Source organism: Petromyzon marinus, chromosome 52 (genome assembly GCF_048934315.1).
Source record: "Petromyzon marinus isolate PM22_M1 ecotype Great Lakes invasive population chromosome 52, UKy_Petmar_22M1.pri1.0, whole genome shotgun sequence".
In the NCBI taxonomy this organism is placed as follows: Eukaryota; Metazoa; Chordata; class Hyperoartia; order Petromyzontiformes; family Petromyzontidae; genus Petromyzon; species Petromyzon marinus.
Genome location: NC_133718.1, coordinates 8,433,611 through 8,459,683, shown reverse-complemented (window position 1 = coordinate 8,459,683; position 26,073 = coordinate 8,433,611). Strand labels below are relative to the sequence as shown.

General features: G+C 49.5%; 1 protein-coding gene across 6 annotated transcripts in view; it reads left to right on the top strand.

Annotated features, from left to right (window-relative positions):
- Positions 1–4,423: 4,423 nt before the first annotated feature.
- LOC116953628 (transcription factor 12-like) overlaps positions 4,424–26,073 on the top strand; it is a 275,417-nt gene continuing 253,767 nt past the window's right edge. For 3 of the 6 annotated variants that reach the window (XM_032973998.2, XM_032973999.2, XM_032973996.2), the window contains exons 1-2: positions 4,424–4,991; positions 8,198–8,273. In XM_032973998.2, the coding sequence (XP_032829889.2) occupies positions 8,202–8,273 (72 nt within the window). In that variant the 5' untranslated portion in view covers positions 4,424–4,991; positions 8,198–8,201. The remainder of the gene's footprint in view (positions 4,992–8,197; positions 8,274–26,073) is intronic. The other 3 variants (XM_032973997.2, XM_032974002.2, XM_032974001.2) reach the window with 3 other exon arrangements.

Here is a 26,073-nt window from a genome sequence, read left to right as displayed (position 1 = left end):
GTACGTCTGAAGCAGCATATACACACATATATACAATATACCGATATGGTATGTATAACTTGTTCGTCTGGCCATTCATAACTGCACCTATTATGTTTTTGGTTACATACCATCATGTGACACATTTTTTAAAAAGGCACAATTTGAATGTAAAAAAAAAATGTTCCATCACATGACACATTCAGCGACTTGGCAAACGTATTTTTGACATTTTGTCTAATTTACATTATATGTGAAAGATTTGCCTGTATACCTTAAACGACAAAAAATGAATATATACATTTTGGCAGTTTTATGGTTGACAGACACGGTCTTTCAATATGAAACAAATAGTATGAAAAGGTTACAAGTTTGCCAAATATTAGTTGGAAGAAGTAATTTTGGAACAAGTGAAAGATCGGTTCACGCATGAATTCACGAGTTGATAGGGGTGCCGATACTACTGCTGGAATCGGGAAAACGTGGCAGCACACATCGTTGAGAACAGCTGACCAGAGAGATGGCCGAGAGACGACTTCACAGACCTTGGAGGTCGCTACAAGACCGGAGGAGCAGCTGCGCTAAAGGAAGAAATGGAGAAATTGAGGTGAACTTTGGCCAATGGTGGGTGGTTATCCGCCGATAAGTGCCACCGTAATTTTAATCAATTTGTACCGATCTTTGAACTTGCATTGTTCAAACTGTCAATACGCGAGTCGGTCCAGTGCGAGGGTACGTCGATGGAAGAGACCGATGGCCGATGATCAAGAATAATAAAGGATTTGCAAACAAGGGAATGGCATGCGCCGAGAGGGCTACAACCGGGGAGATGGAGCGATGAAATCGGTTCGTGCGCAGGTGCCGGGGGGGGGGGGGGTGATTACATCGCAGGATCGTGAGGGTTGGTGACGGATTAGGGAGGCTCTCATCTAGCAGCAGGGACGTGCGGTCAAGGGAAACAGGGCCTCACCTGTCATAACTCCAATGAAAATAGCTGTTACGAAAAGTAAAAAATAAAATTAAAATTTAGATTTTTTCCCACTGATCTGTGTTATAGATGTAATTTCTATATGATTCCAATCATTACAGAGATAATAACAGGCAGGCGCTTGTTGCCCGCGCTCCATCCAGTGTCTGAGGGATTGTGCAATCAGAGGGGAGGCTGCTGAGTTCGTTGCTCCCTCGCCTCTCGTCGTCTCCCTGTATTCGCAGCGGAGCTTCGCAAATTTGGCGATTTTGACTTTTAAAAATGATTGGAATCGTACAGAAATGACATAACACAGATCAGTGAAAAAAAAATCTTAATTTTTATTTGATTATTTTTAACTTTTCGTAACAGCTATTTTCATTGGAGTATGACAGGTGAGGCTCTGCCTCCCCTGACCGCACGTCCCTGTCCAGCAGTGGATTGGCCATCACCCATGATGGTGAATTTCCCCCCCCCCGACCGTTTTGAGCGATCCTTTGCAATTTCCACGACGAAACCGATACTCGCGTGAATCCACAATCAAGGTTTTTGGGTTAGATCGCGTAAATATTGTGTCGTTAAACCAACGAATTGTAAATGCTGTGGGTTTACTCTCGAACACACCGGTGTGCTGTGCCAAGTAATGAATTGGCATGTTTTGTTTACGTGACAAACCTAATTGGCTGTGTCGGGTGGTGGCGGGTCTAACGACGCATTTATATTTACGCTACCCAAAAAATCCTCTTGTGGATACTATTGGTCGCAAAAGCCCACGTCCCGCATGGGTGTTTCGACATTTTGGAGTAAGCTGCACCCCTATCGGAGCTGATGAGTTTATAACGAGATTCGTTTTGCAATTGTTCCTGAAAGACCAAGGTTAAACTTATCGTTAATTCTCAGGTAGTCACAACAGCCTTGACTCATCCCTGTCTAGTGCACACCACGCACCGCTTTGTGCGGTGGGTCAAAGCCAACACGTGATTTATACCCATTCGCCATGAATATTTAGTCATTTCAACGTTGTTCCTGCTTTTTAGACAATTTGTAAAGTACTGTATAACAAGGCGTGAGAAATGTGAGGGGTGCTGAAGGCCATGGGCAGATATTGCGATGGTGGGCACGGGGGGGGGGGGCAATGCCTCGCGCAAAATAAATATATTAACTTATTTTCAATAGTTCACAATTAAGATAAACAAAGAATACGTAAATTATATTCGCCCGCGATTCCTGTGAGGGACAAAGCAAAAGCCCCTGCCCGTCACGTGCAGAAGTCAAACTCCGCCTATGCTGAAGGGTCATGCACATACCACAAAGCGGTACAATGGACATCTGTGAAAAAGAGCTTCGTAGATCATCGGATTTCTCCCGCAGTAATAATAAATACAAATTCAGATTTTTGCATCGCGCTAATTTAACGGGCTATAGATATGAATGTAGAACTTGAGCTTTTGTTTATTTTGTACATACAGTATGTTATCTCGGAAAAAAAATAATCCATTTGTGAAACGCGCATTAAGATGATTTAGCTGCTATAAATTTCCACGTGATAAGCCACTTTGTTGAGCTATCATCTGTGGCCAGGTCGCTTCTGAAAAATAAGTGAATACCTCCGTGGTCTTTGCCTGGTATGATGGGGATGGTTTAGTGTTTGTATCCGTATGTGTTTGGGTGATTTGTTTACCTCTCTCCTACGTTGTACTACTGTACTGTCGTGTTTTTTGTTGTGTTTGTTGTTGTAACGTTCTTACCCGCCCCTACTGGACATCTGTGAAAAAGAGCTTCGTAGCTCATCGGATTCCTCCTGCAGCGTAAATAAACATTCTGAGTCTGCTTGCCTATGCTAACGCTGCTTGATAATATTGTACGTGGAGAGCCGATAGTCTAAAGCCACGTTTCTTCACATGCGCGTGTGGAGACGGCAGTGGGGGGAGGGGAGCGGCAGTGTAGTGGTCAGCGCTACGCTTCTAATCCGGCGTCTCCCGAGTTCGACTCCAGCTCACGGCCAACACCGGTGACGGATATCTGAACCGGTCCTGGGCCTCCCCTAGGTCGACTCAGCCTCAGATGAGTACGGTGTAAACATTGCCATGGGGCGAGGTGCTGGCCCCCCTAGTGTGCCGCGCCGGCCTTCATAGGCGCTAACTCGCTAACAGCACTTGCCTCAACATTTTGTAAAGGCTACACGGGGGGGGGGGGGGGGGGGCAGGGATCTTTGTCTTTGGAGACAGCACGCGGTGTTATTTGCGATGCATTCCTAATGCCGCGCCATCTGATTGTTGTAACGATCGACTTGCCACGAGTTACTCTCGACGCACCGCCGATAGTGGCACGGTGGGCCGACGGCACGGCGCGAATGAGGTTCAAAGAGACCGGTCCGCGCGAAAACGCCACCGGTGATCACTCGCGCGGGTCGTTGGAAGATTATCGGCAACGGTGGGTGGCGAGCGTTATATTTGTTTAAAAAAAACACATTTTTTTGTTTGTGTCCACCGACATGGCGAATTGAGATTGCGAGGGAGACGCGGCGTGAGATTGCGAGGGAGACGCGGCGTGAGATTGTGAGGGAGACGCGGCGTGAGATTGCGAGGGAGACGCGGCGTGAGATTGTGAGGGAGACGCGGCGTGAGATTGCGAGGGAGACGCGGCGTGAGATTGTGAGGGAGACGCGGCGTGAGATTGCGAGGGAGACGCGGCGTGAGATTGTGAGGGAGACGCGGCGTGAGATTGCGAGGGAGACGCGGCGTGAGATTGCGAGGGAGACGCGGCGTGAGATTGTGAGGGAGACGCGGCGTGAGATTGCGAGGGAGACGCGGCGTGAGATTGTGAGGGAGACGCGGCGTGAGATTGCGAGGGAGACGCGGCGTGAGATTGCGAGGGAGACGCGGCGTGAGATTGTGAGGGAGACGCGGCGGGAGATTGTGAGGGAGACGCGGCGTGAGATTGTGAGGGAGACGCGGCGGGAGATTGCGAGGGAGACGCGGCGGGAGATTGTGAGGAGACGCGGCGTGAGATTGCGAGGGAGACGCGGCGGGAGATTGTGAGGGAGACGCGGCGGGAGATTGTGAGGGAGACGCGGCGGGAGATTGCGAGGGAGACGCGGCAGGAGATTGCGAGGGAGACGCGGCGGGAGATTGCGAGGGAGACGCGGCGGGAGATTGCGAGGGAGACGCGGCGTGAGATTGCGAGGGAGACGCGGCGTGAGATTGTGAGGGAGACGCGGCGTGAGATTGTGAGGGAGACGCGACGTTCTTAAATCGACGCGGTGCTCCACTGCCCCGCGACCACTTGAAGAAGAAGAAGCAGCAGGAGCAGAAAAAGTAGCTCCGGGCCGGAGGTGTCAACCCGGATGCGCGCGCGGAGGGATACACCCCCTCACCCCCTTCCCCCTCCCCCCGGGCCCCTCCCCCCCGCTGGCCCCTCCCCCCTCTCGTCACAGCGCCGGGGGTGGCGCGCGGAAGGTTACACTCGCACGCCGGCGAAGCGGCCGCGTACGGCGAGCGAGGGGAGTCAAGAGATTTGAACGCGCGCGGAAGGCGATTGGCGACTGAGGCGGCGGCGGCGGCGGTGGTGGTGGCGGGGCGCGGTCTCTGGACCGTTCTCGTCTTAGTGTCGTTGCTAACAAACAATTGAATTTAAACGAGGAGGAGGAGGCGGCGGCGGCAGCGACGACGGGGAGGGGGGTTGTTTTTTTGTTTGTTCGTTGTATACACCCTCGTGCACCGAGTATTCTTCACGCGTGTCGCTGGGTTGGGTGGGTTGGTGGTGTTGGCGGCGGCGGCGTGGGGGAGCGTGGATTACGCGGCGTTCGTATCGGTTGGGAGCTCCCCGCTCGCCTCGCCTCGCCTCTCTCCGGCTTTTGGAATTATCACGAACCCCGTGCGGGGGTTGCGAGTTGTCGAAGGCGACGGGGGTCGAGGATCCCTCCCCACCTCCCCCCCCCCACTTACCCCCCCACCATCCTCCCAACAACAACCGCAACCACCAACCAACCAACAACCCCCTGTTTGGAATTCATGCTGAATTGTTGATGAAGTAGCCTCGGAAGGTAAGCGTCAACAAACGTGTGGTCGTGTGCGCGTGCGCTCGCTTGTCAATTCCGCGGCGGCTTCGAACTCTCTCTCTGACACAGCGGGCAAAGTTTTAAGAATTCGGATCCGTCGTGGATCGGGAAGGGGGGGGCGGCGGTGTAGCTGTGACAATCTCCGTGTCCGCCTTTGCACGAACAAAAATCATCTCTCCTCTCTTCTCTCTCTCTCTTCACGGGGCTCTTCTACCTCAGCCGCACGCGGCTCCGTCGCGAACAGTCGCGAATCGTGACTCGCTCGCCCCCCATCTCCTTCTTCTTGCGGCTGCCCATTGTTCTTCACTGTTTGTCGACTCGCGACCGGACGGACGGACGGCCGGCCGGCCGGGGGGTGCCGCGTGTCGGTCGGCCTGCCGTGGCTTCGTGTTTTGGATGGTGGTTGTCGTCTTGCGGGACTGTTAAGTGAGCGAGTGCCGCCTCCTCCATCACCCCCCCCACTCTCTCTCTATCTCTCTTTCTCTTCCGTCCCATGTCGCTCCCTGGACCACCGTCACGTTGTGGGCTTCACCCCCGCTCGGTGCCACGTTGTCAATAACCGATGTTCGGCGGCCCCCTTTTCATTAATAAGGGTTCACCCCCCTCTGTAAATGTCGACTTTTTGTTTGTTTAAAGTGGTCTCTAACACCGTTCGTATCGCTCACCGCCCCACGTGTGTGTGTGCTCGCTGTGTTGTGTAGGCGCATCATTGTCTTGGGGGGGGGGGTCGTACATGTTACCGAAAGAACCAAGAATGTGTTGCATGTTGTCGAGGCGCCACGCTGAACGCGTTTTGCTCGCACCCACGGGTCAGTTCAGTCACGGGTGCTTTGGTAGGCATCATCATCATAGTCACCACCACCAACCACCGCAGCGGCGGTGTCATATCTCCACATTCGCAGTGGCTGGACACTCGCAACTTAATTTCTCCGTGGTCTACACTGCACACACCACACACCGCACACTACACTACACACACTGCACACACTGCACAAACACCACACACCGCACACACACTGCACACACATCACACACTGCACACACACTGCACACACACCACACACTGCACACACTGCAAACACACCACACACTGCACACACACCACACACCGCACACTACACTACACACACCACACACTGCACCACCACACACCGCACACTACACTACACACACAGCACACACACACTGCACAAACACCACACACTGCACACACACTGCACACACATCACACACTGCACACACACTGTACACACTGCACACACACTGCACACACACCACACACTGCGCACACACCACACACTGCGCACACACCACACACTGCGCACACACCACTGCACACACACGCCACACTGCACACACCACACGCACCACACGCACTGCACACACCACCGCACACACTGCACACACCACCGCACACACCACCGCACACACTGCACACACACGCCACACTGCACACACACTGCACACACCACCGCACACACTGCACACACACGCCACACTGCACACACACCACCGCACACTGCACAGACACACCACACGCCACACTGCACACACACCACACTGACCACACTGACTGCACACGTCTGGTTATATAGGTCCCTGCATGTGCGAGCTTGTTCGCATGGCCAGCCGTGTTGTGTTCCCTGTCACTCTCTCCCGAGTTCGCTCGCTCGCTCTTTTTACCACCACCGTCGACGCTATGGTGGGTGACTTTGAAACAGCAACAGTTAGGTTCTTCGTCATTCCTCCTGCCCACCCCCACCACCATCGCATCCCTCCAACTTTCTCTCCACGCCAAAGGCGCACAATAAGAGAAGGGGGGGGAGGCTCGAGGTTGATGAGTGGAGAAAGTCCCGGAGAGAGAGGATGGATGTGGTGGTTGTTTGGTGGAGGGGGGGGGGAGACCTTGCCATAGCACCTCCATTCCTCTCGCTCGTTTTTTTTTCAAACCCTCTCTCCCATCTCTCTCCCTGCACCAGAAACTCTTTGTTCGCAGTCGTGGGCAGGGCTAAGAGGAGGGGGGGGGGGGCGGGGAAAATGGGGTTCAGGACTCTCTGAAGCTTTCCATTCTAGCATTTGAGACTTTTGCCATGCAAGCGTCGTGTGTACATATAAACAACCGTGTGGCGGCAGCCGACGGCTCCGGTCGCACTGGCAAACGCCTCGGCCACCTCCGTCTCAAGCGACACGGGACAAAGACAAAGATCCCCCGCGTAGCCTGTGACGGGACTTGTTTGGGCCAAGTGCTGTTCGCGAGTAAGCGCCTATGAAGGTGGTGGTGGTGGGGGGGTAGACCAACAACAAACACGCCCCGGCCGCCTTTGTCTCCCCAGTGGGGATGTTTACACACCAGGTACACATTTTGAGGCCGAGTCAACCTAGAGGGGTGGGGGTTGCTTGTGTGGCTTGTGAGCCGTGGGTTCGTAGCGCGGCGCAACTGACCGCTAACGCGACCGTTCCCCCCTCCCTCCGTGTGTCGGGAGACGCAACAATGGACATCGTTACGAACCTTTGACGCCCCCCTCCCACCCTGTCATAACCGAGGCATCACACTAACAACAACAACACAACAACAACAACCACACACACCACACACACCACACACACCACGACACGTTACGAGCGACACGCCACCGCGGTGTTTTAAGCGTCCCACGTTTGTCACTCTCATTCGCAGTGATATGAATGACAGTCCTCCCCCCTCCGTGTGTGATCTCACCCGGTGGTTGTGCGGCGTTATCGCGACTGTTGCAAGTCGGCAACTCCGAGAGAGAGAGGCAGCTGCTGTCCGTGTCTCTGTGCGTGGCCGTGAGCTGCGGTGCAGAGGGGGGGAGAGACCAGCCACACTGAGGCCGGGTCGTTGCCGCAGCGTCGGCTATCCGCTGTGGTCACCGCTCGCATAAACGGAGGGAAATAATCAGAATGCAAGATGGAAACGATGCGACCACTGTACACTGGAGTCGGCTCGCGTCTCCCCCCCCCCCCCCCGCCGTTGTGTGTATGTGTGTGTGTCTTTGTGTGTTTGTGTGTGTGTGTCTGTGTGTGTCTGTCTCCGTGCTGAGCCACGCTACCCCAACCCCCACACGGCTCCCCACACCCCTGCCACAGCCACCCTCCTCCCTTCTTCACGCTCCTACCAAGCCACTCACGACTACCCCCCCCACCCACCCCCTCTGTTCTCTTTCTGCTAGAAGCATGAACCCACAGCAGCGAATCGCGGCTCTGGGTACGGACAAAGAACTGAGTGACCTCCTCGACTTCAGTGCGGTAAGGGCCGAGTGACGGCGGTGGGGCAAAGAGGGGTGGTGGTGGCGGTGGTGGTGGGGCAAGGGGGTGGTGGAGGAGGAAGGGGTTGGTAGCGGTGGAGGAAAGTGGTGGTGGTGGGGTAAGAAGGGGTGGTGGTGGGGCAAGGTGGTGGTGGGGCAAGGTGGTGGTGGGGCAAGGTGGTGGTGGAGCAAGGTGGTGGTGGGGTAAGAGGGGATGGTGGTGGGGCAAGGTGGTGGTGGAGCAAGGTGGTTGTGGGGTAAGAGGGGTGGTGGTTGGGCAAGGGGATTGTGATTATGGTAGTGGGGCAAGGTGGTGGTGGTGGTGGAGGAAGGGGGTGGAACAAGAGGGGATGGGGTGGTTGTTGCAGCAAGGGGTGGTGGTGGAGCAAAAGGCTGATGATGATGGTGCCTAGTGGTGGAGCAAGGGGTGGTGATGCGAGGAGAGAGTGAGTCCCGAGTTCCCATACAGGAATCATGATGATAATGTTCAATGTCTCTCTTGAGCTGTGCTCCTTGAGGAATGGGGTGGCTGGCTTGCTTCTCTGCACGTGTCCGAGTTGGAATTCGGTTACGGTATTTCCGGGATTATAAGATGCACTTCCACGTCACCCTCCCCCCACCCCCTTCGTGTACCGTAGTATTCCAAAGCCAGACTTGGTGTGCGCCCTGTGTGCAATGGCTTAAAATGCATCTCGTAATGCATGCATGTGTGTGGAGCGGTAGTGTAGCGGTTAGCGCGCTGCGCTATTGACCTGACGACATGGGTTCGATTCCCGCTCACGGCCAACACCAGCGACGATTATCTGAACTGGTCCCAGGCCTCCCCTAGGTCGACTCAGCCTCAAATGAGTACCTGGTGCGGTGTGTAAACATTGCCACTAGGGAGACAAAGGCGGTCGGGCGTGGTGCTGGCCACCCACCCCCTCGTGTACCGTTCCGGCCTTCAAAGGTGCTCGCTAACAGCACTTGCCCCGACAGTCTGTTAAGGCTATATGGGGGATCTTTGTTTTCTTTGAATATGGTGCTGGCCGTGCGTGGTCCTGCCCACCCACCCCTCTCGTGCGCCGTGCCGGCCTTCATAGGTGCTGCCCGCTAACGGCACTCGCCTTCCAACAGTCTTATTAAGGCGACACGGGGGGCGTCTTCGTCTTTGTTTTGTGCGTCTTCTTTGTTTTGTGCGTCTTCGTCTTTGTTTTGTGCGTCTTCGTCTTTGTTTTGTGCGTCTGTTGGAACTCCTTAGCCGACCGTGGGAATCGGAGGTGCATTATATCCGGTGTATGTGACCAGATGTAACGCCATTCCGTACCGTAGCTTGTTTCGTCCCAGCCCACACCGTGCCCAAACCACCCACACCCTACAGGTCACGACGCTTTTGTCTCTCTCTGTGTATTCCTTCTCCGTCGCTCCGCTCCACTTTGTGCAATTCCCTCCCCCCATCTTCTCCTGTCCCCACCACCCCACCCCTCCAAGCTCGAATGACAGCCGTTTTATCAGCGCGGTTCCGCTCTCGTCGGTTAGGACTTCGACGGTGCTGTTTGTTGCTGGAACGTCCGCGACTTTTTTTATACCGTTGGATCTGTGCTCAAATTTTTTGTGTATATATAGGTAAAACACATTGGTATAACTTTATTGACAACAGGGCAACACTTTTGATGTCTTATAATACCGGTGAACGTGGTGTGAAACGACCCGTCGTGTTTCGTACATGTGCGGGTGGAGCTTGCGTGTGTAGTGTAGCGCTTGGCGCTACACTGCACTACGAACCCGGCAGTGACCGAGTTCGATTCCCGCTCACGGCCAACACCAGTGCCGATTATGTGAACCGGTCCTGGGCCCCTCTTAGGTCGACTCGGCCTCAAATGAGTTCCTATGTGTGGTGTGCGTAAACGGTGCCACTAGGGAGACAAAGGCGGTCGGGCGTGGTGCTGGTCACCCACCCCTTCGTATGCCGTGCCGGCCTTCATAGGTGCTACTCGCTAACAGCACTTGCCCCAACAGTCTGTTCAGGCTATACGTTGGTTCTTTGTCTTTATGTGTTTTTTTTATAACCAAGCAGATAAGTCTCATCAGTGGGTACTGTATATTCTTCCTGCATGGTGCACAGCATTGCCCATATTTATTGTCGTGTTGTCGGTAGGGGATGGGGGGGTAACACTTGCGACGGCCACGGTAACCTCACTGTTACATTGGCCCACTACAGTGCGCAATGATCGTGCCCAAATCGGCTGTCGCCTCGCGGAATATCACAGCATCACCTGGCGTGCTCGATTTTTACAAGCCGAGATAAAATATGATTGTAAGCCAAGGGTTGCCCTGACAGGCATTTGAACTCACGACTTCATGCTCCACATGATTTGGGAGCATGCTGCTTCACCTACGCAGTGACGTTCCTGTGAATGAATGTAATATACGGTACGGTATGTAATACAGACTTGGCCGAAATAGGTATTTTTTTAAAGGACAGCACATGTTAAATAATTTCAAGTGGTGTAATGAATGGGGTGTCACCAAAATAAGGTAAATCCAACATACACACGGCTCGAGTGGATGTTCACATCGGCAGCTGTCCCAAGGGCCATTCGTAAAAGCTCTTTATGTGTTTTAAACACGGTTGCTGAACACAACGGGACCCTAGGCCCAGTACGTCGAGCGGCCAGCAGCAAACTGCACTGTTGACGTTTTAATAGAAAAGAGTGTAACACGTTTATTGAATTGAGCAAGGTTATTATTAATGTAAGAGCTTGGGGAAGAGACGACGATGGGAGGGAATTCCAAGGTGGAGGGAGCAGTGCGAGGGAAGTGACCTGCAGTGTGGTGAGTGGGTGGGTCAGTGGGCAATTAAGTGCTGTGTATGTATGTTGAATATCTTTCGCACCATACGTAGCCAACCGTGCTAATTGGAGGTGTGAATCTCAACTAAACTTTTATTTTAAACTAAACTTGTTATTTTACCAGTTAAATGCCTACTGAGTTACGTAGCTCGTTTTCAGAAGCGACCTGGCCACAAATAATAGCTCAATGAAGTGGCTTATCACGTGGAAATTTATAGCAGCCAAATACTCAATAAACGCATGTTTATAAATGTGGAGGAAAAACCGGATTACCCAGGGAAAAAATCCACATGACTACAGGGAGAACACGCAAACTCCAAATATACAGCAGCATGCGTCAGGGTCAGGGTCGAACCCACGACCTCCTGCATACTAGGTGAGGTAGTTACCATCACGCTACTGCGAGTCATTATCTTTCTCATTAGGTAAGCTTATTTTTCACACGGCATAGATACTGAGGTTCAGTATGGGATATATGTTTCCATTTGTTTTGGATTACATCTTCCTTTAAGTAAAACAAATGTCTCTTTTAAGTATGTAAAGCACGGCATTACAGCCGATTACAGTTAAGCTGATCGAGTCAAGCGACACCACTACTGCTGCCCAGTTCACAATGCCCTGCATAGTTTTATATATTTATTTTCTCTCCTGTTACATCCCAAATGTGCTTTGGGCATGAAGGCACATGGCAACGTACAGTTCTCAGCGATCCATCGTGCAAGCTATGCAGACCATCGTCAATACTGGAACACAGCTTCACAATAGACACGATGAAACCTCTTGGCTTCTCTTTTTAGCAGGCCTCTCTCTGACACCATGGAATTGGCTATCGAGTGTTGCCGTATTTCCCAGCTGCCAGAACTGGTAAATTTTCTTAACAATGTCCGAATTTTGGCAATGCATTCACAAAACAGTATCTCAATGGGTGAGGGTCCTACTTTTTAAGGTTTGAAGACTTTAAATGTTTGTGTGTGTGGAAGGATATTGCAGTGCTTGGACAAAATGCGCGGGTACATGGGAAAGGACACGCAACTCACAAAAGATCCACCTACTTGCTGTACTGCTAGCTACCATTCTGCCCTTGCTTTGGTTACCTCCGTCATAAGCTCTCAACAAGATCCATCAATATCCACCACCTACCTATTTCTTTATAGGCGCATGCCACGACACGTAGTTGTACAGCACTCTTGTCAATCCACTGCTGGATGAGGGTCTCTCCATGCCGTGCGAATCGTGGGCGTTACTTGACCATACTTCACACTAATCAGTGTGACTTCGTTGTAGGAGTATAGAAGCAGGGCCATAGTACAGTACAGCAGTTGATTTTGCTACACTGCCCTCTGCTGCTCACACATGGAAAATTTAAGCGAAACATTGGAAACTAAGATCGAATGAATGAGTTTTTTTTACAGATACAGTGAGGTAAAAAAGTATTTGATCCCCTGCTGATTTTGTACGTTTGCCCACTGACAAAGAAATGATCAGTCTATAATTTTAATGGTAGGTTTATTTGAACAGTGAGAGACAGAATAACAACAACAAAAATCCAGAAAAACGCATGTCAAAAATGTTATAAATTGATTTGCATTTTAATGAGGGAAATAAGTATTTGACCCCTCTGCAAAACATGACTTGGTACTTGGTGGCAAAACCCTTGTTGGCAATCACAGAGGACATAACGTTTCTTGTAGCTGGCCACCAGGTTTGCACACATCTCAGGAGGGATTTTGTCCCACTCCTCTTTGCAGACCTTCTCCAAGTCATTAAGATTTCGAGGCTGACGTTTGGCAACTCGAACCTTCAGCTCCTTCCACAGATTTTCTATGGGATTAAGGTCTGGAGACTGGCTAGGCCACTCCAGGACCTTAATGTGCTTCTTCTTGAGCCACTCCTTTGTTCCTTGGTCGTGTGTTTTGGGTCATTGTCATGCTGGAATACCCATCCACGACCCATTTTCAATACATGGCCCCGTCCATCGTCCCTTTGATGCGGTGAAGTTGTCCTGTCCCCTTAGCAGAAAAACACCCCCAAAGCATAATGTTTCCACCTCCATGTTTGACGGTGGGGATGGTGTTCTTGGGGTCATAGGCAGCATTCCTCCTCCTCCAAACACGGCGAGTTGAGTTGATGCCAAAGAGTTCCATTTTGGTCTTATCTGACCACAACACTTTCACCCAGTTGTCCTCTGAATCATTCAGATGTTCATTGGCAAACTTCAGACGGGCATGTATATGTGCTTTCTTGAGCAGGGGAACCTTGCGGGCGCTGCAGGATTTCAGTCCTTCACGACATAGTATGTTACCAATTGTTTTCTTGGTGACTATGGTACTAGCTGCCTTGAGATCATTGACTTGATCCTCCCGTGTAGTTCTGGGCTGATTCATCACCGTTCTCATGATTATTGCAACTCCACGAGGTGAGATCTTGCATGGAGCCCCAGGCCGAGGGAGATTGACATTAATTTTGTGTTTCTTCCATTTGCGAATAATCGCACAAACTGTTGTCACCTTCTCACCAAGCTGCTTGGCAATGGTCTTGTAGCCCATTCTAGCCTTGTGTAGGTCTACAATCTTGTCCCTGACATCCTTGGAGAGTTCTTTGGTCTTGGCCATGGTGGAGAGTTTGGAATCTGATTGATTTATTGCTTCTGTGGACAGGTGTCTTTTATACAGGCAATAAGCTGAGATTAATAGCACTCTCTTTAAGAGGGTGCTCCTAATCTCAGCTCGTTACCTGTATAAAAGACACTTGGGAGCCAGAAATCTTTCTGATTGAGAGGGGGTCTAATACTTATTTCCCTCATTAAAATGCAAATCAATTTATAACATTTTTGACATGCGTTTTTCTGGATTTTTCGGTTGTTATTCTGTCTCTCACTGTTCAAATAAACCTACCATTAAATTTATAGACTGATCATTTGTTTGTCAGTAGGCAAATGTACAAAATCAGCAGGGGATCAAATACTTTTTTCCCTCATTGTATTAGTGGACCAGGCTGACATCATTGCACTCGCTAGACTTGAGGGCCTGGCTATCCCTGGGCTTGAGTCTAGGAAGCTGCTACACTTGAGATCCTTGCTTACTCTGGACTCGAGTCTAGGAAGCTGCTAGCCTTTAGGGCCTGGCCGACTCTGGGTGACCATCTGGGCTTCAGTCTAGTGTGCTGCCTCTTTAGTGTGTGTTGAACACTCCTCCAAGTTGCCAACCCACTTCCCAGCTTGTTATTCTCTGATACTTGCTTTTGACAAAAAGCAACACTTGAAGGTGAGTTTCACGGCGCAGGTTTTGTCAGTGTTTACTTCCGTGATTTTATGATTTAATCGTCCAGATACCTTGGGTGTTATTGTAGCCTTTTTGGCTGAGCAATGTGTATCCCATACCCTCAACATGGCATAATGGTGTTCACTACACCTGTAATCGAGAGGTTTTGTAAGTAAGGGTTTGGTGAATTATATAGGTATGTTGAACTCTCAGGCTTGCTGTGCAACACAGTGGCCAGGAGATAAGAGCAAATGGGGTTGTGACGCCCTCTGTGCATGTCCACGAGGTTATCCCCTCCCACCACCACCCCCCCATGGATGTCTGTGAGATTTTTCCGGCAACTCCGGCTTCATTAAGAAAAGGAATTTGTCAAGCATCTCAATCACCGTGTCCTTAAAAAAAACAAGTGTCTTGATAATTATCGGCACGAGGCTTTCCCGGAGAAGTAAATGACATCGGACAAACAGGACGGTAATTACCCACGTTTGAGACCATGCCACCGGCGCGATATGTCTGAATTATCAAGCAAGCACACCTGTTGATAATGTCATCGTAGCGCATTATACTATCTGGGCTCACTAGGATTCCAACTTGTTAACCCTTGGACCCAGCGGCAAGCATGCTAATTACGGGCCGCCCAGCTGCTGCTCTTCTACCGTGCAAGGTTTGCGCGAGATTTAAAAGTTTGCCATGTCTAGCAAAATTTGTACTCGAGTGTATGTTCGATATTTATAGATTGTGATATGCGACTGTTGGGAAAGTAAAAGCGGGGGCTTGGTGGTCGACGGGCGAGACTGGGCGATGAAGGTGCAGTCAAAGGAGGGAACGCACCCAGGAGGACAACCACCATGGAGATGGAGCCATAAAAGTAGGATGGATTATTGTGTACTGACACCACGATGGCCTGAGGTGGCCTTGAACCAGCAGTGGATAGATTATAGCACCTCCAATTAGCACGGTTTAGCTACGTACGGTGCAAAATAAGTTTAGCATATGTACATACAGCTGATGATGATGTGAACTCATTGTAAGTACAGTAATTGTGTATGGCCATATTTTTAGTGTTGGTAACTTTAAACTCGGTTTCATGAGTAAGTGTGCTTGTTATTTAAAGTCGCTGATGAAAGCCTTGGAGGTAATGACCGTGGGCAACGCAGACGCACAAGGCAAGAGCGATCGACAGTGGCTTTGACTGCAAGGCGTTACTCGTGTACCTGGGGTTAGGCACACGAGTAGTCATGAGTTCCAGAGTTTAGCAGTGCATGGTGTGATGGAGAGGGCAGCTCACCTGTCGATGCAATGTGAGCAGCGCAGTCTTGTGCGATGTTTATTTTTTTCACGCGTATATATGTGAAAACAGTGATACAGCTTTTGAGTTTCGAGTCAAGTGTTCAGATGTTTTTCTGTGAAGCCCAACTTAGTGTAAGGTCGCGTATTTTGATGACCGCTTTACGAAACTAAACTTTTTTTATTTTACCAGGTATGGCCCCACTGAGCGATGTAGCTCTTTTTAAGAAGCGACCTGGCCACAAATAATTGCTCAACGAAATTGGATTATCAACATGTGGAAATGTATAGCGGCCAAATCAACGTTTTTTTTGTTATGCAGATGACACAATAAATGAAAATGATTTTTTTTTCTGAAATATAACAGAATTGCTGTTAAGACTGCATTGCTCAACTGTTTTATTGGCACATAAAATTACACGCCATAAGACAAATATCCCGCAGTATAGCCTTAAAAGACTGTTGGGGCAAGTGTTGTTAGCGAGCACCTATGAAGGCCGGTACTGCACACGAGATGGTGGGTGGCCAGCACCACCCCCGGCCGCCTTTGTCTCCCCAGTGGTGACATTTACACAGTGCACCAGGTACTCATTTGAGGCTGAGTAGACCTAGGGTGAGCGGGAATCGAACTCAAGTCGCCGGGTTCGTTGCGCAGTGTAGTGCTCACCGCTGCACTCCCGCTCCCCACTACACACACACATATTTCTGCAGACGTACACATTGCACGCATCCCACTGCGTGGCTGGCACTCCACCATCACAATGAAGCGCCCCCACATCCAAACGCGCGCACGCAAAAAACACGGCGCGCATTCACGCGCATTCACACACGGTACAACAACAAACAACGACCGCCATTCAACACCAAGTGGCAGTGACCTCACCACAGCGCTTGTACCAGGCTAGGTCCATTTTGAGGCCGTCACGTGAAGTGTTAAAGGCTCCCTGGCAGGAGAATGGCGAGACGGCACCGGGGTGTTGCAGTTCAAAACTATGGAGATGACTGGCAGATGCATTGCCTAATGCGCTCCACTGTGGCCAACTCGCTGTGCTTTAGTTGCCAGCGCATCTCTTCCGGTCGCTCTGAGCCTGTGACCTCTTCTCTGCCTTCCATTGTTGCCGATTTCGGTTTTAAACAAGCCAAAAAAAATGCATCAAAAGCACACAGTCACCATCTTAGCATCATATTACGCCCGTGTTGGCCTTCCCTGCAATGGCTTCCAGTTTCACGTAGATTACAGTTTAAAATCCTTTTGTTAACCTAACAAAGCAGTGAACCATCTTCCCCCAGCCTACATCGTTGACATGCTGCAACCCATATGTCCCCTCAAGGTCCCTAAGATCTGAGGATGCAGATCTTCTCTGAATTCCCAGGTCGAGGTTTCAGTCTGAGTGACCGAGATTTTTCCCGTGTAGCCCCCAGGCTATAGAACGCTCTTCCACGAGATATCAGGTTCTCCGAGTCTATGGACATTTTAAAAATGCTTCTTCAAAGCTATTTAAAATGTATTTATAATATCATAATTTCGATGCCAAGTGTCTGCTGCTGCTGTGTCCTGTAAAGCGCTAGGAGATCCTTCATGAAAAGTGCTATATGAATGGAATTATTATTGTAAGCAAAACACCCACCGACAGTTTACCACATATTAGGCTTTCGCGACCAATATTGTCCATAATAAAGGCTTTTGGTTTAGATGGCGTTAATATGAATGCGTCGTTAAACCCGCCCAACACCCGACACAGCCAATTCGTAAGGTTTGTCACGTAAACAAAACATGCCAAATCGTTACTTGGTACAGCACACACATCCAATGTGTTGGCGAAGCACACTGCCTTCGATCGCCATCAAAAGCCATTCGAGCAAAACTGACCAACTGACAGCAGCAACGATGCGGTGACGGACAACTGTGGACCGATTTCGTCATTAATTGGGACTCCTCAGTAGGGCATGGTCACCGTTGCTCACTGCTGCAAAGTCTGCCTCTGAGAGTCCTTATGTGCGTGTGGCTGCTGATTAAGTAAGTAGGTTATTTGGATTGTTTTGCTGCCACAAATTTCCACTCGATGAGCCGCTGTTGAGCTATCATTTGTGGCTTGGTCGCTTTAAAACAAATAAGTTAATGGCTCGGCGGGCTTTACCTGGTAAGATAAAATATTTAACCTCTTATTGTATTTTAAGGTGATTTGTTTACCTTTTACTTTGCCCTCCTATCGTGTTTTTGTACTGTTTGTTGTTTTAACGTTCTGATCGGTTTCTACTGGGCATCTGTGAAAAATAGCTTTATAGCTCATTGGATTCCTCCAGTAAGAAATACATATTCTGATTCCCGAGTACATTATAAACACATACTCTTTACATTGTAAACGTGCAACGCTTATAACCTAACACCCTCGCGTGGTATGCAGGTGTTCATATTCTTGGTTCTTTCGGTAAAGTCACGTAGAAGGGAAACAATAAAATAATAAAAATATAAAACAATACAATTCTCACGACGTTTCGACTGCAACACAAGCAATCATCATCAGGTGTGAAAACCACAACAAGAAAATTTGAAAAAGTGGTATGCAGGTGTTCGTGGGTTAGATACCGACCCTGACACCTGGTCACGTGGATTTTTCTCTCTTGTCCTCCGGTTTTTCCCTCCACATTTAGAATCAACATGCGTTTAGAGTATTTGACTGATATTAATTTCCACATGATAAGCCACTTCGTTGAGATATCCTTTGTGGCCAGGTCACTTCTGAAAAAGAGCTACATAGCTAAGTGGGCTTTTACCTGATAAAATAAAAATAGTTTAGTTTAGATACCAGAGTCTCCAACTCTCCGGAATGAGTGGAAATTACCAGGTCATCTGAATACATGATGTGCTTGACCAGTAGAGATGATTCGACTCTGAATAATTGATTATCGTTCTCTTGTATCTGTACCAGATGGGGTACTCCACTGGCACGGCCATGGAATGTTTCTCAAAGTACATGGTTACAAAAACGCATGTTGTCGTGTTTGTGGTAATTGTATAAAATATACATATAATTGTAATGGGAACACAGGATGATTTACACTCATTTACAGTTAGTTCATATAAGTAGTTGAGGTTTTTTTTTTAAGTTGACGAAGAATATGATCAATAAATGTTAAATATAATTAATATACAGGGACTCCTCTCATTACGAATGCGTTAGCTTCCAGAGGTCTGTTTGGAAGTCGATTTGTTTGTAGGCCCAACTTTGCTCCTGTCAATACCAAACGTGTTGTACGGCATTTACACTAAACACCATGAATGGCTTTAAAAGTTGTATAATCTCCTGTAGCTGTAGATGCCACTGGTTCTTTATTTTCTGCAGATGTAGATGCCAATGGTTCTTCTTGCTACCACCCTCAACACTTTCACCACTAAACGACGAGGGTTGATGATCATGAAAAGCACAGAACGTCCTAGTGAACCGCACAGCGACAACACAATGAGACAATGGCGGCGGCCCAGGCAGAAATGCTGGGAATGCTGGGTAATGACACCGGACAGCCACCGCCATATATTGTGCAGCGGTTGAACTTACGACTCGATCCGAACAGGAAACTCGACGTGTGGACAGGTTTGTTCGCATCTCTGAAAGTTTGTAAGTCAAACATTCATAAGTAGAGGAGTCCCTCTACTCTATTTTAGCCCCAATTGTGAAATGTAAAGCATTTAACGAAATCACCCAGAATCAAACCGATCTCGTTAGACCTCGGAAGCTCAGTGGGTTTGAGCCTGGATAGCGCTTGCATTCGCGATCGCCATGAATAACAGGTGTTACAGGCTGGTGCGGGTCCACGTGCTGGACAGCACAGGGTCGGCCAGTAAAATGCATCGTAGCATACTTCTATACTCCCCGCAGTAAACCCCCAGGCTGGCCAGCGCGGTTAAGTATAGTTCAAAAGCAACTCTCACAACCCGCACGGTGTGGGGAGGCCCTCATCCAGCAGTGGATTTGGCCAAGTCCCGCACGCGTACGTTTTTTTTCTCTTCTAATAATGAATTGATACAGTTTTTCTGCATTAGAGAACACCGTCACGCTTCCCTCGTTATATTTAGCCCGTGACTTTGTAACGGATAGAATAGGATACTTTTTCCTTGAAGGTCTTGCCGATGGGCACATGCAGTGACATTAATATGACACGAATGTGTAGTCTTTCCTTGGTGCAAAGAGGTCGTCTGTGACCACTGGCACAAAACCCGTCATTAAATTGTCCTTGATGTCCTATACCAGCGGATTCTGTTAATGTTTCTCCAACTGAGTGTGACATCGTTCACGCGTGACGTCTCTCCGTAGAAAGGGTGATGGGGGGGGAATCTCAATATTTATCGTAAAGATGGTTCGGTGTAATCAAAATAACTCGGCACATTCGTCAATAACGCTCTGGCCTTGAGAGAAAATAATAATAGACAGCGTTTAGGGCGACGACCCTTCGTGGCAAATAATTGTCAAACAAATTACATGATTCATGGGATGGGATACTCTTGGAGCAATATATTCGAATCGTTAAAAATATATATTTTTATTTTATTATGTTTTATTTTTATTATTTTATTTCAATTTTACGTGACTTTACCGAAAGAACCAAGAAGAAGAAGATATTCGGGCCCAATTTATTTTTTTTGGGTTCAATATTGTACTCCCTTGCTGGCTAATGCTTAGAACAGCCGTGGGAGCCTGCACCTTGTCCGACCATCAGCAACGGCACTTGTCGTTAGAGTATAATTTGCACCCGACCATATTTCCTAACACCCGAACACAACTGACTCATTCTAGAGAGAGTAAATCATCGCCGGAAAGGTATCCAGACAAGATCAGAGTGGAAGCCGAGATTAGTAAGAAGAATGTTTAAAAAAAGTTTTTAAAAAATTCCTTTAAAACGACATGACATATTTTATTTACACTGATATAAAACACGTTCCTTTGGAATGGGCAGGTAGGAACTTGGTTGGACAGCGCATTCGTGCAGACAAATAATCCCTGGTGGGCAGTGTGGAACCTGTTGTTCCTAGCTGTAAAATGTGTGTATATGTACGCAATCTCCACAACTTTTTAAGTACTATGGTTAGGAATATTTGGAGATGTACTATGGTTTGTATGGTATTTTATTGGTGTAAGCAGCGCATGCCAAATCCGAAACCAAGTTTTTATTCTTCCTCGCGAGCTCTAAATCTGATTTGCGTATTTGCGTACGGAGGATATCATACTTTGTTCAAGCTAAAAACAACACTCACCAAATACGGATAAAAATGAGTGCCGAAACTCCAATTATGCGGATGGGATTCCGGATATGCACGACAGACAGACAGACAAATAATCCCTGGTGGGCAGTGTGGAACCTGTTGTTCCTACCTGTGAAACAACAGTGATTACAAAAGGAGAGAGTGTCTGGTAAGGCACCTGCGTCCCACTGGCATCTCAACTGCTTTAGTTTTGTCATCCTTCCCCCGCACCTCCGATGGGCACTTTGGCTACGTACGGCGTGGAAGAAATTCAACGTACCGTAATGCATACATATACGGGACTGGCCCTGGTAAAGAATGTTGGTTGTCGTGGCCCACTGTGCATAGTCATGAAGGTTCACGGGTCCGGGCATAGATCCAAGCAGAGCACGCTTCTTCTCTATCACTTCAAACGGCTCGGAATTGGCCTATACTCTCCTGCAGGGGTGGCCAACCTGTCACCAACCAAGAGCCAAACATTACCCGTGAGTTCTGCAAAAAGCCAAGTGTGTGTATATATTATATCATACAACTTGAATTAATAATTCTTTCCGACTACTTTGATAGTATGTTCTACGTTATGCCCCTTCGATAGGGCCTCATGTGGTGGATTAAAGAGCTGAATGCGGGCTCTGGGGACGCCAGGTTTTCCACCCGCTGCTCTACTGGGATCGAGGGTGCGTGACGCGCGACCGGATGAAGACACGTTCGTAAAACGTACGAGGCGACTGGTTGGATTTTTAACACTTTTTTGGGCGAAGTGTGTATACGGGCACACGCCCCTTCCAGCACGCCTGGTCAATGCGGAAGGACCGACCAATGCCCTCTCGAGGCCCCTCGGGATAGAGGATGCCCTCCCACCAGCAGTGACGTAAGCAAGCAACTGCAAGGGGGCTGTACCTTCACACCTTTTTACCCCGTCGGAGGAAATCTCTCTCTACTGTGCGGTTACGTGATGCTTATTGCTCGAGTCCCGAATGTAATATCCCTCATCTCGTGATTACGACACTCAAATGGCACCGCTGGGGTATACTGTGCCATAATTGTGGGGGGTGGGGGGGAAAACAAAGACAAACGGTTAAAGCTATTTTTTCCACCCTACAAAGTTTAGGCCGTGTTGACCACGAACTGAACCTTGTATCGCACCGCGTGGATGGCGAAGGCAGCGCGGTAGCCCTCTGCCCCAAGATGGCCTAGCGAGGCGTATGCCGTTGGACCGTGGCCTTACGCGAATACACGCTGACCTTGCGTGCGTACACTTATCGCTGCACGATAAACGCCGGGTTTACGAAGTTGTAAAACTTTTTTGAGTTTAAAACGCGTGTCAGGGCAACGGCTAGCCCCTTTTAAATTGTCCACTCCAATCCTTTCTCTTCGGCGTTTTTTTGATACTTTATTGGATGCATTTCCGTATTTTAAAACGGGGAAAACAGGAGGTCATAAATTTCAGCGGAGCACTTAAATGTGTTTTACGTTGTTTATGAGGACCTTGCTCTTGCAGACTGAAAATCTAATCGGGAATATAAACAAAGTGTTGCCTAAAACTTACGACTTGTTTGTGGAATTGGTTATTTTGTAAATCACAGTTGGAGGCGGCCGCGATTGTAAGCGCGCGCAACTCGGGACGCAAAGTCCCCAACCGCCTCGTTTGACGTTGGGCTTGGGAGTGCGGAGGACATTTTCTTTTTGGAAGCGACGCCCGCGCGCCATCGCCACACCGCAGGTGGTGCCATCTCTAAACAAAAAAACAAATCCCTCGTCGTACGACCAAGGCCCTCCCGCGCTCCCGGCTTACCTGAGTGGAAACCAGGTGCTCTTGCCTGCAGCTTCACGCAAGGTCATCCTCGGCCGCGAGCCAGGACCCAAAATATTGCGGTTGGTTTGCACTGCGAGCGGATCGATACCCGCCGTGTGCGAGTGGCGTTGACGCCAGTCGCTCGCTCGGCGTCACCAAAAGGGGGAGATGAGAGCCCCCTGTCGCGCTCTTGCTGGACGTCTGTGAAAAAAGAGCTTCATAGCTCACCCAGTTTCTCCAGTCTAAATGAAGATTCTGATGCCGATTCTGATTTGAGCACGGGAGACGTGGATGTGTTTCCACCGTCGTGCTCTCCGGTGGCCCACGACGTTCAACTGTCGAAGTGTAACGATTATTCATTCATTATACATTGGTGAGATTCTCACCGAGTCTCGAGACCCTTTTTCCGAAGGGGATCTTGCTTAAGGTGATTGGCCGCTTCCTTGGTGGGTTTTTTGTTGTTTTTCTGTTGTCTTTCGGGGGGAGAAAACCGTGAGCGCTCAGGAGAAAACCTCACCACAGAGCGAACGGAAAAAGACTCAAATTTGATTCAAGCCTGCGAGCTGCTTTCTGGAATGCCTCCCACCACAGTCTCTTTGTTGGGCCACCCAAAGTGGATATTCAATGCGCACCATCTGAGTGGGGTCCGATATGAGAGCGAGGATTCATCGTCGCTGGGAACCGTGACCGTGGATTAATTTGTCCTCGGGTGTTTTTCGATCGGGCCCGGTGCTCGACGTCGTCGCGTGCCGTGGAGGGGGGCCCCGTTTCCTTCCCCGTGCCGCCGCTGTGGGTGGGTGCTTCCGGGCGGACTTTGCGCAATGCCGCGCTTGCCGGAACGTTTAATTCCAGCCTCTTGGTGCCACGAAGCTCTCTCTCTGGCTTCTTTAAATGCGGTCAAACCTTGTCTTGTCCGCAGTGATTTGCAGGGAGCGGTGCGCCACGGTGGCGAGATGTTAATTACCTCGCATGGTATACAGGAGGTCGTGGGTTCCATGATGACCCTGACGCCTGTATTTGTGGAGTTTGCATGTCCTCCCCGTGGTCACGTGGATTTCTCTCCATATTTGGAAACATGCTTTTAGAGTATTTGACCGCTATACATTTCCACATAGGCCACTTTGTGGCCGGGTCGCTTCTGAAAAAGAGCTACAGAGCTCATTGTACCCTAACTGGTCAAATAAAAATAGATTAGTTGTAGTTTAGTTTAAGAGTGTGCAGATAATACGATGTGAAATATTTAGATGACTTTGTGTGCTGGTTGGAGACGGTGTGCGTGTGTGCACTAGAAATTATAAAGTGGCAACGCTTGTTTATTGTGTGAGATTCGGTGGACATGTTTACTTGCATGCTATGCGTTCTTCTCTGTACGCTCGGTCATTTTGTAACGTAATTAACTGTAAATAAACCATGGGGGGGTGAGGGGGGGGAAACTATCGGTGTCTCGGAAGTCAACTGGCGTTCATGGACACTAGGACTTCCGTCAAACAGCCCGCATTTGGCATGGCCTCGATATTTTGTCGTGATTGAGGCGCGTACATGGAAACGCAAGATGTCACGCTTATATTCTGGGAAATGTAACATATCCCAGGCATTGTATTTCCCCATAACACCTCGGGTTAATTGATTCCACTGTTTCACTGCGGGGCAGCACGTTGAACTCATTGCTGTCGGTGTGCAGGTGCCCTGAGAAAATTAAAAAAGCAAGCAGCCATCATTTGCATTTCGTGGCAAATGCTAACAATTAACCACTTTGCACGTGAGTTCCCAGACAAAGCAGAAAGTATAGAAAATCGAGAATGACTGGTGCTCATGGCTTGCATTATTTCATTCGTTCGTTCATTCTTCACGGTGACTCCAGGAGGGACTTGCACAGACATCTGGCTGTGCTTGAGTCCAAATGTATGATGGCATATGCTTTGACCTCAATCTAACGGGCCCGGGATTAGTCACGACCCAGCCATAACTCGCTGGCTCGGTGCCAGAACTCAATTTGACAGCGGCGGCGAGTGCTGTCGTCACAGAGCCTCCTCGTTGGGCTCCTCTCCCACGCTCATCGTGTGACTCGCGTATTGTGGCGTGCGTGAGATTGCGTGAGAGAGAGGGCCCACACATGCACGTGTGTGTGGGTTAGCGGTAGTGTAGCGGTTATTGCGCTGTACAGCTACCAACCCGGCGACCCCAAGTTTGATTCCCGCTCACGACCAACACCAACACCGGTGATGATTATCATCTGAACCGGTGCTGGGGCCTCCCCTAGGTCGACTCAACCTCTAATGAGCACCTTGTGCAATGTGTAAATGTTGTCACGAGGGAGACAAAGGCACCCCGGGCGTGGTGCTTGGCCACCTTACCCCCTCGTGTGCCATGCCGGCCTTCATAGGTGCTCGTGAACAGCGCTTGCTCCAAAAGTCTGCGAAGACTATAGGGGGGGATTTTTGTGATTGGGTGTGTGCGTGTGTCCCCGCTCTTAGCAGTGCCACGGGGTGAATGGACCGCGCGTTGTTTTGCCCACTGCACCCGTCTGCCTGCGTTTTCCATCCGTTGTTTTCTTGGCTCGTACAAGCAAAAAAGACAAAACCAGACATTGGTTTCTGCGCTCAAAATAACATCAGTTCTGTGTTTACCTGCTAGTTTGTGCTTTGCCTCTGCCTGCAGTGTGTGTCTGGGGTAGCTTAATTGATGCATTTGCATGGCACATTATAATTAACAGTCTGCACGCATTGCAGCTCGCGTATCCTGTATATTTTTGCCCTGCACTAGAATTAGTGCCACCGAGCGCGAGTGCGCACGGAGCCCTGCCAGTGAAACGGGGATTGCCTTTGCATCACCCCGGACACCGTCGTCTTTGGTGCGCGTCGATTTTTTGCCGCGTCGACCTAACGATGGACACCCGGTGGCGCGTGCGGCAGTGCCATTTTGCTCCATCGGGAAGGAAGTTGGAGCGACGCGGCGTTATTAACCTTGCCTCTTTCCATAAAACGTGTACCGCGTTATGCAAGTCCATGTATAAGCATCAGTGTTGTTTATAAAATACGAGAGGTGTCTTATCCGCGGCGGTGGTGTTGGGTGTCGGGCATAGTCCGACGGGAGAGTTGTGCCAAGAAATTATTGGGCCGGAAAAAAAACCCCCCAGCGGGATGAGTGCGTCGGGCAGAAAAAAAATCTGCACGGTGCCTGGAGAATCGTGTGAGAATGGAGTGGGAGACGTTTTTCTGCCTCTCAGTACTTATGACGTGTGCTGAGACTCTTCTGGGTATTGGAATAATTCAAAACTGTCATTGTGGCACGTGTCACATCGAGTGTAACTGGTCATGAGCGAGCGATGCACAGCCTAATGATGTTCCGGCACAGAGTGGATTATATGCTTCTGAGTAGAAGAATTATGA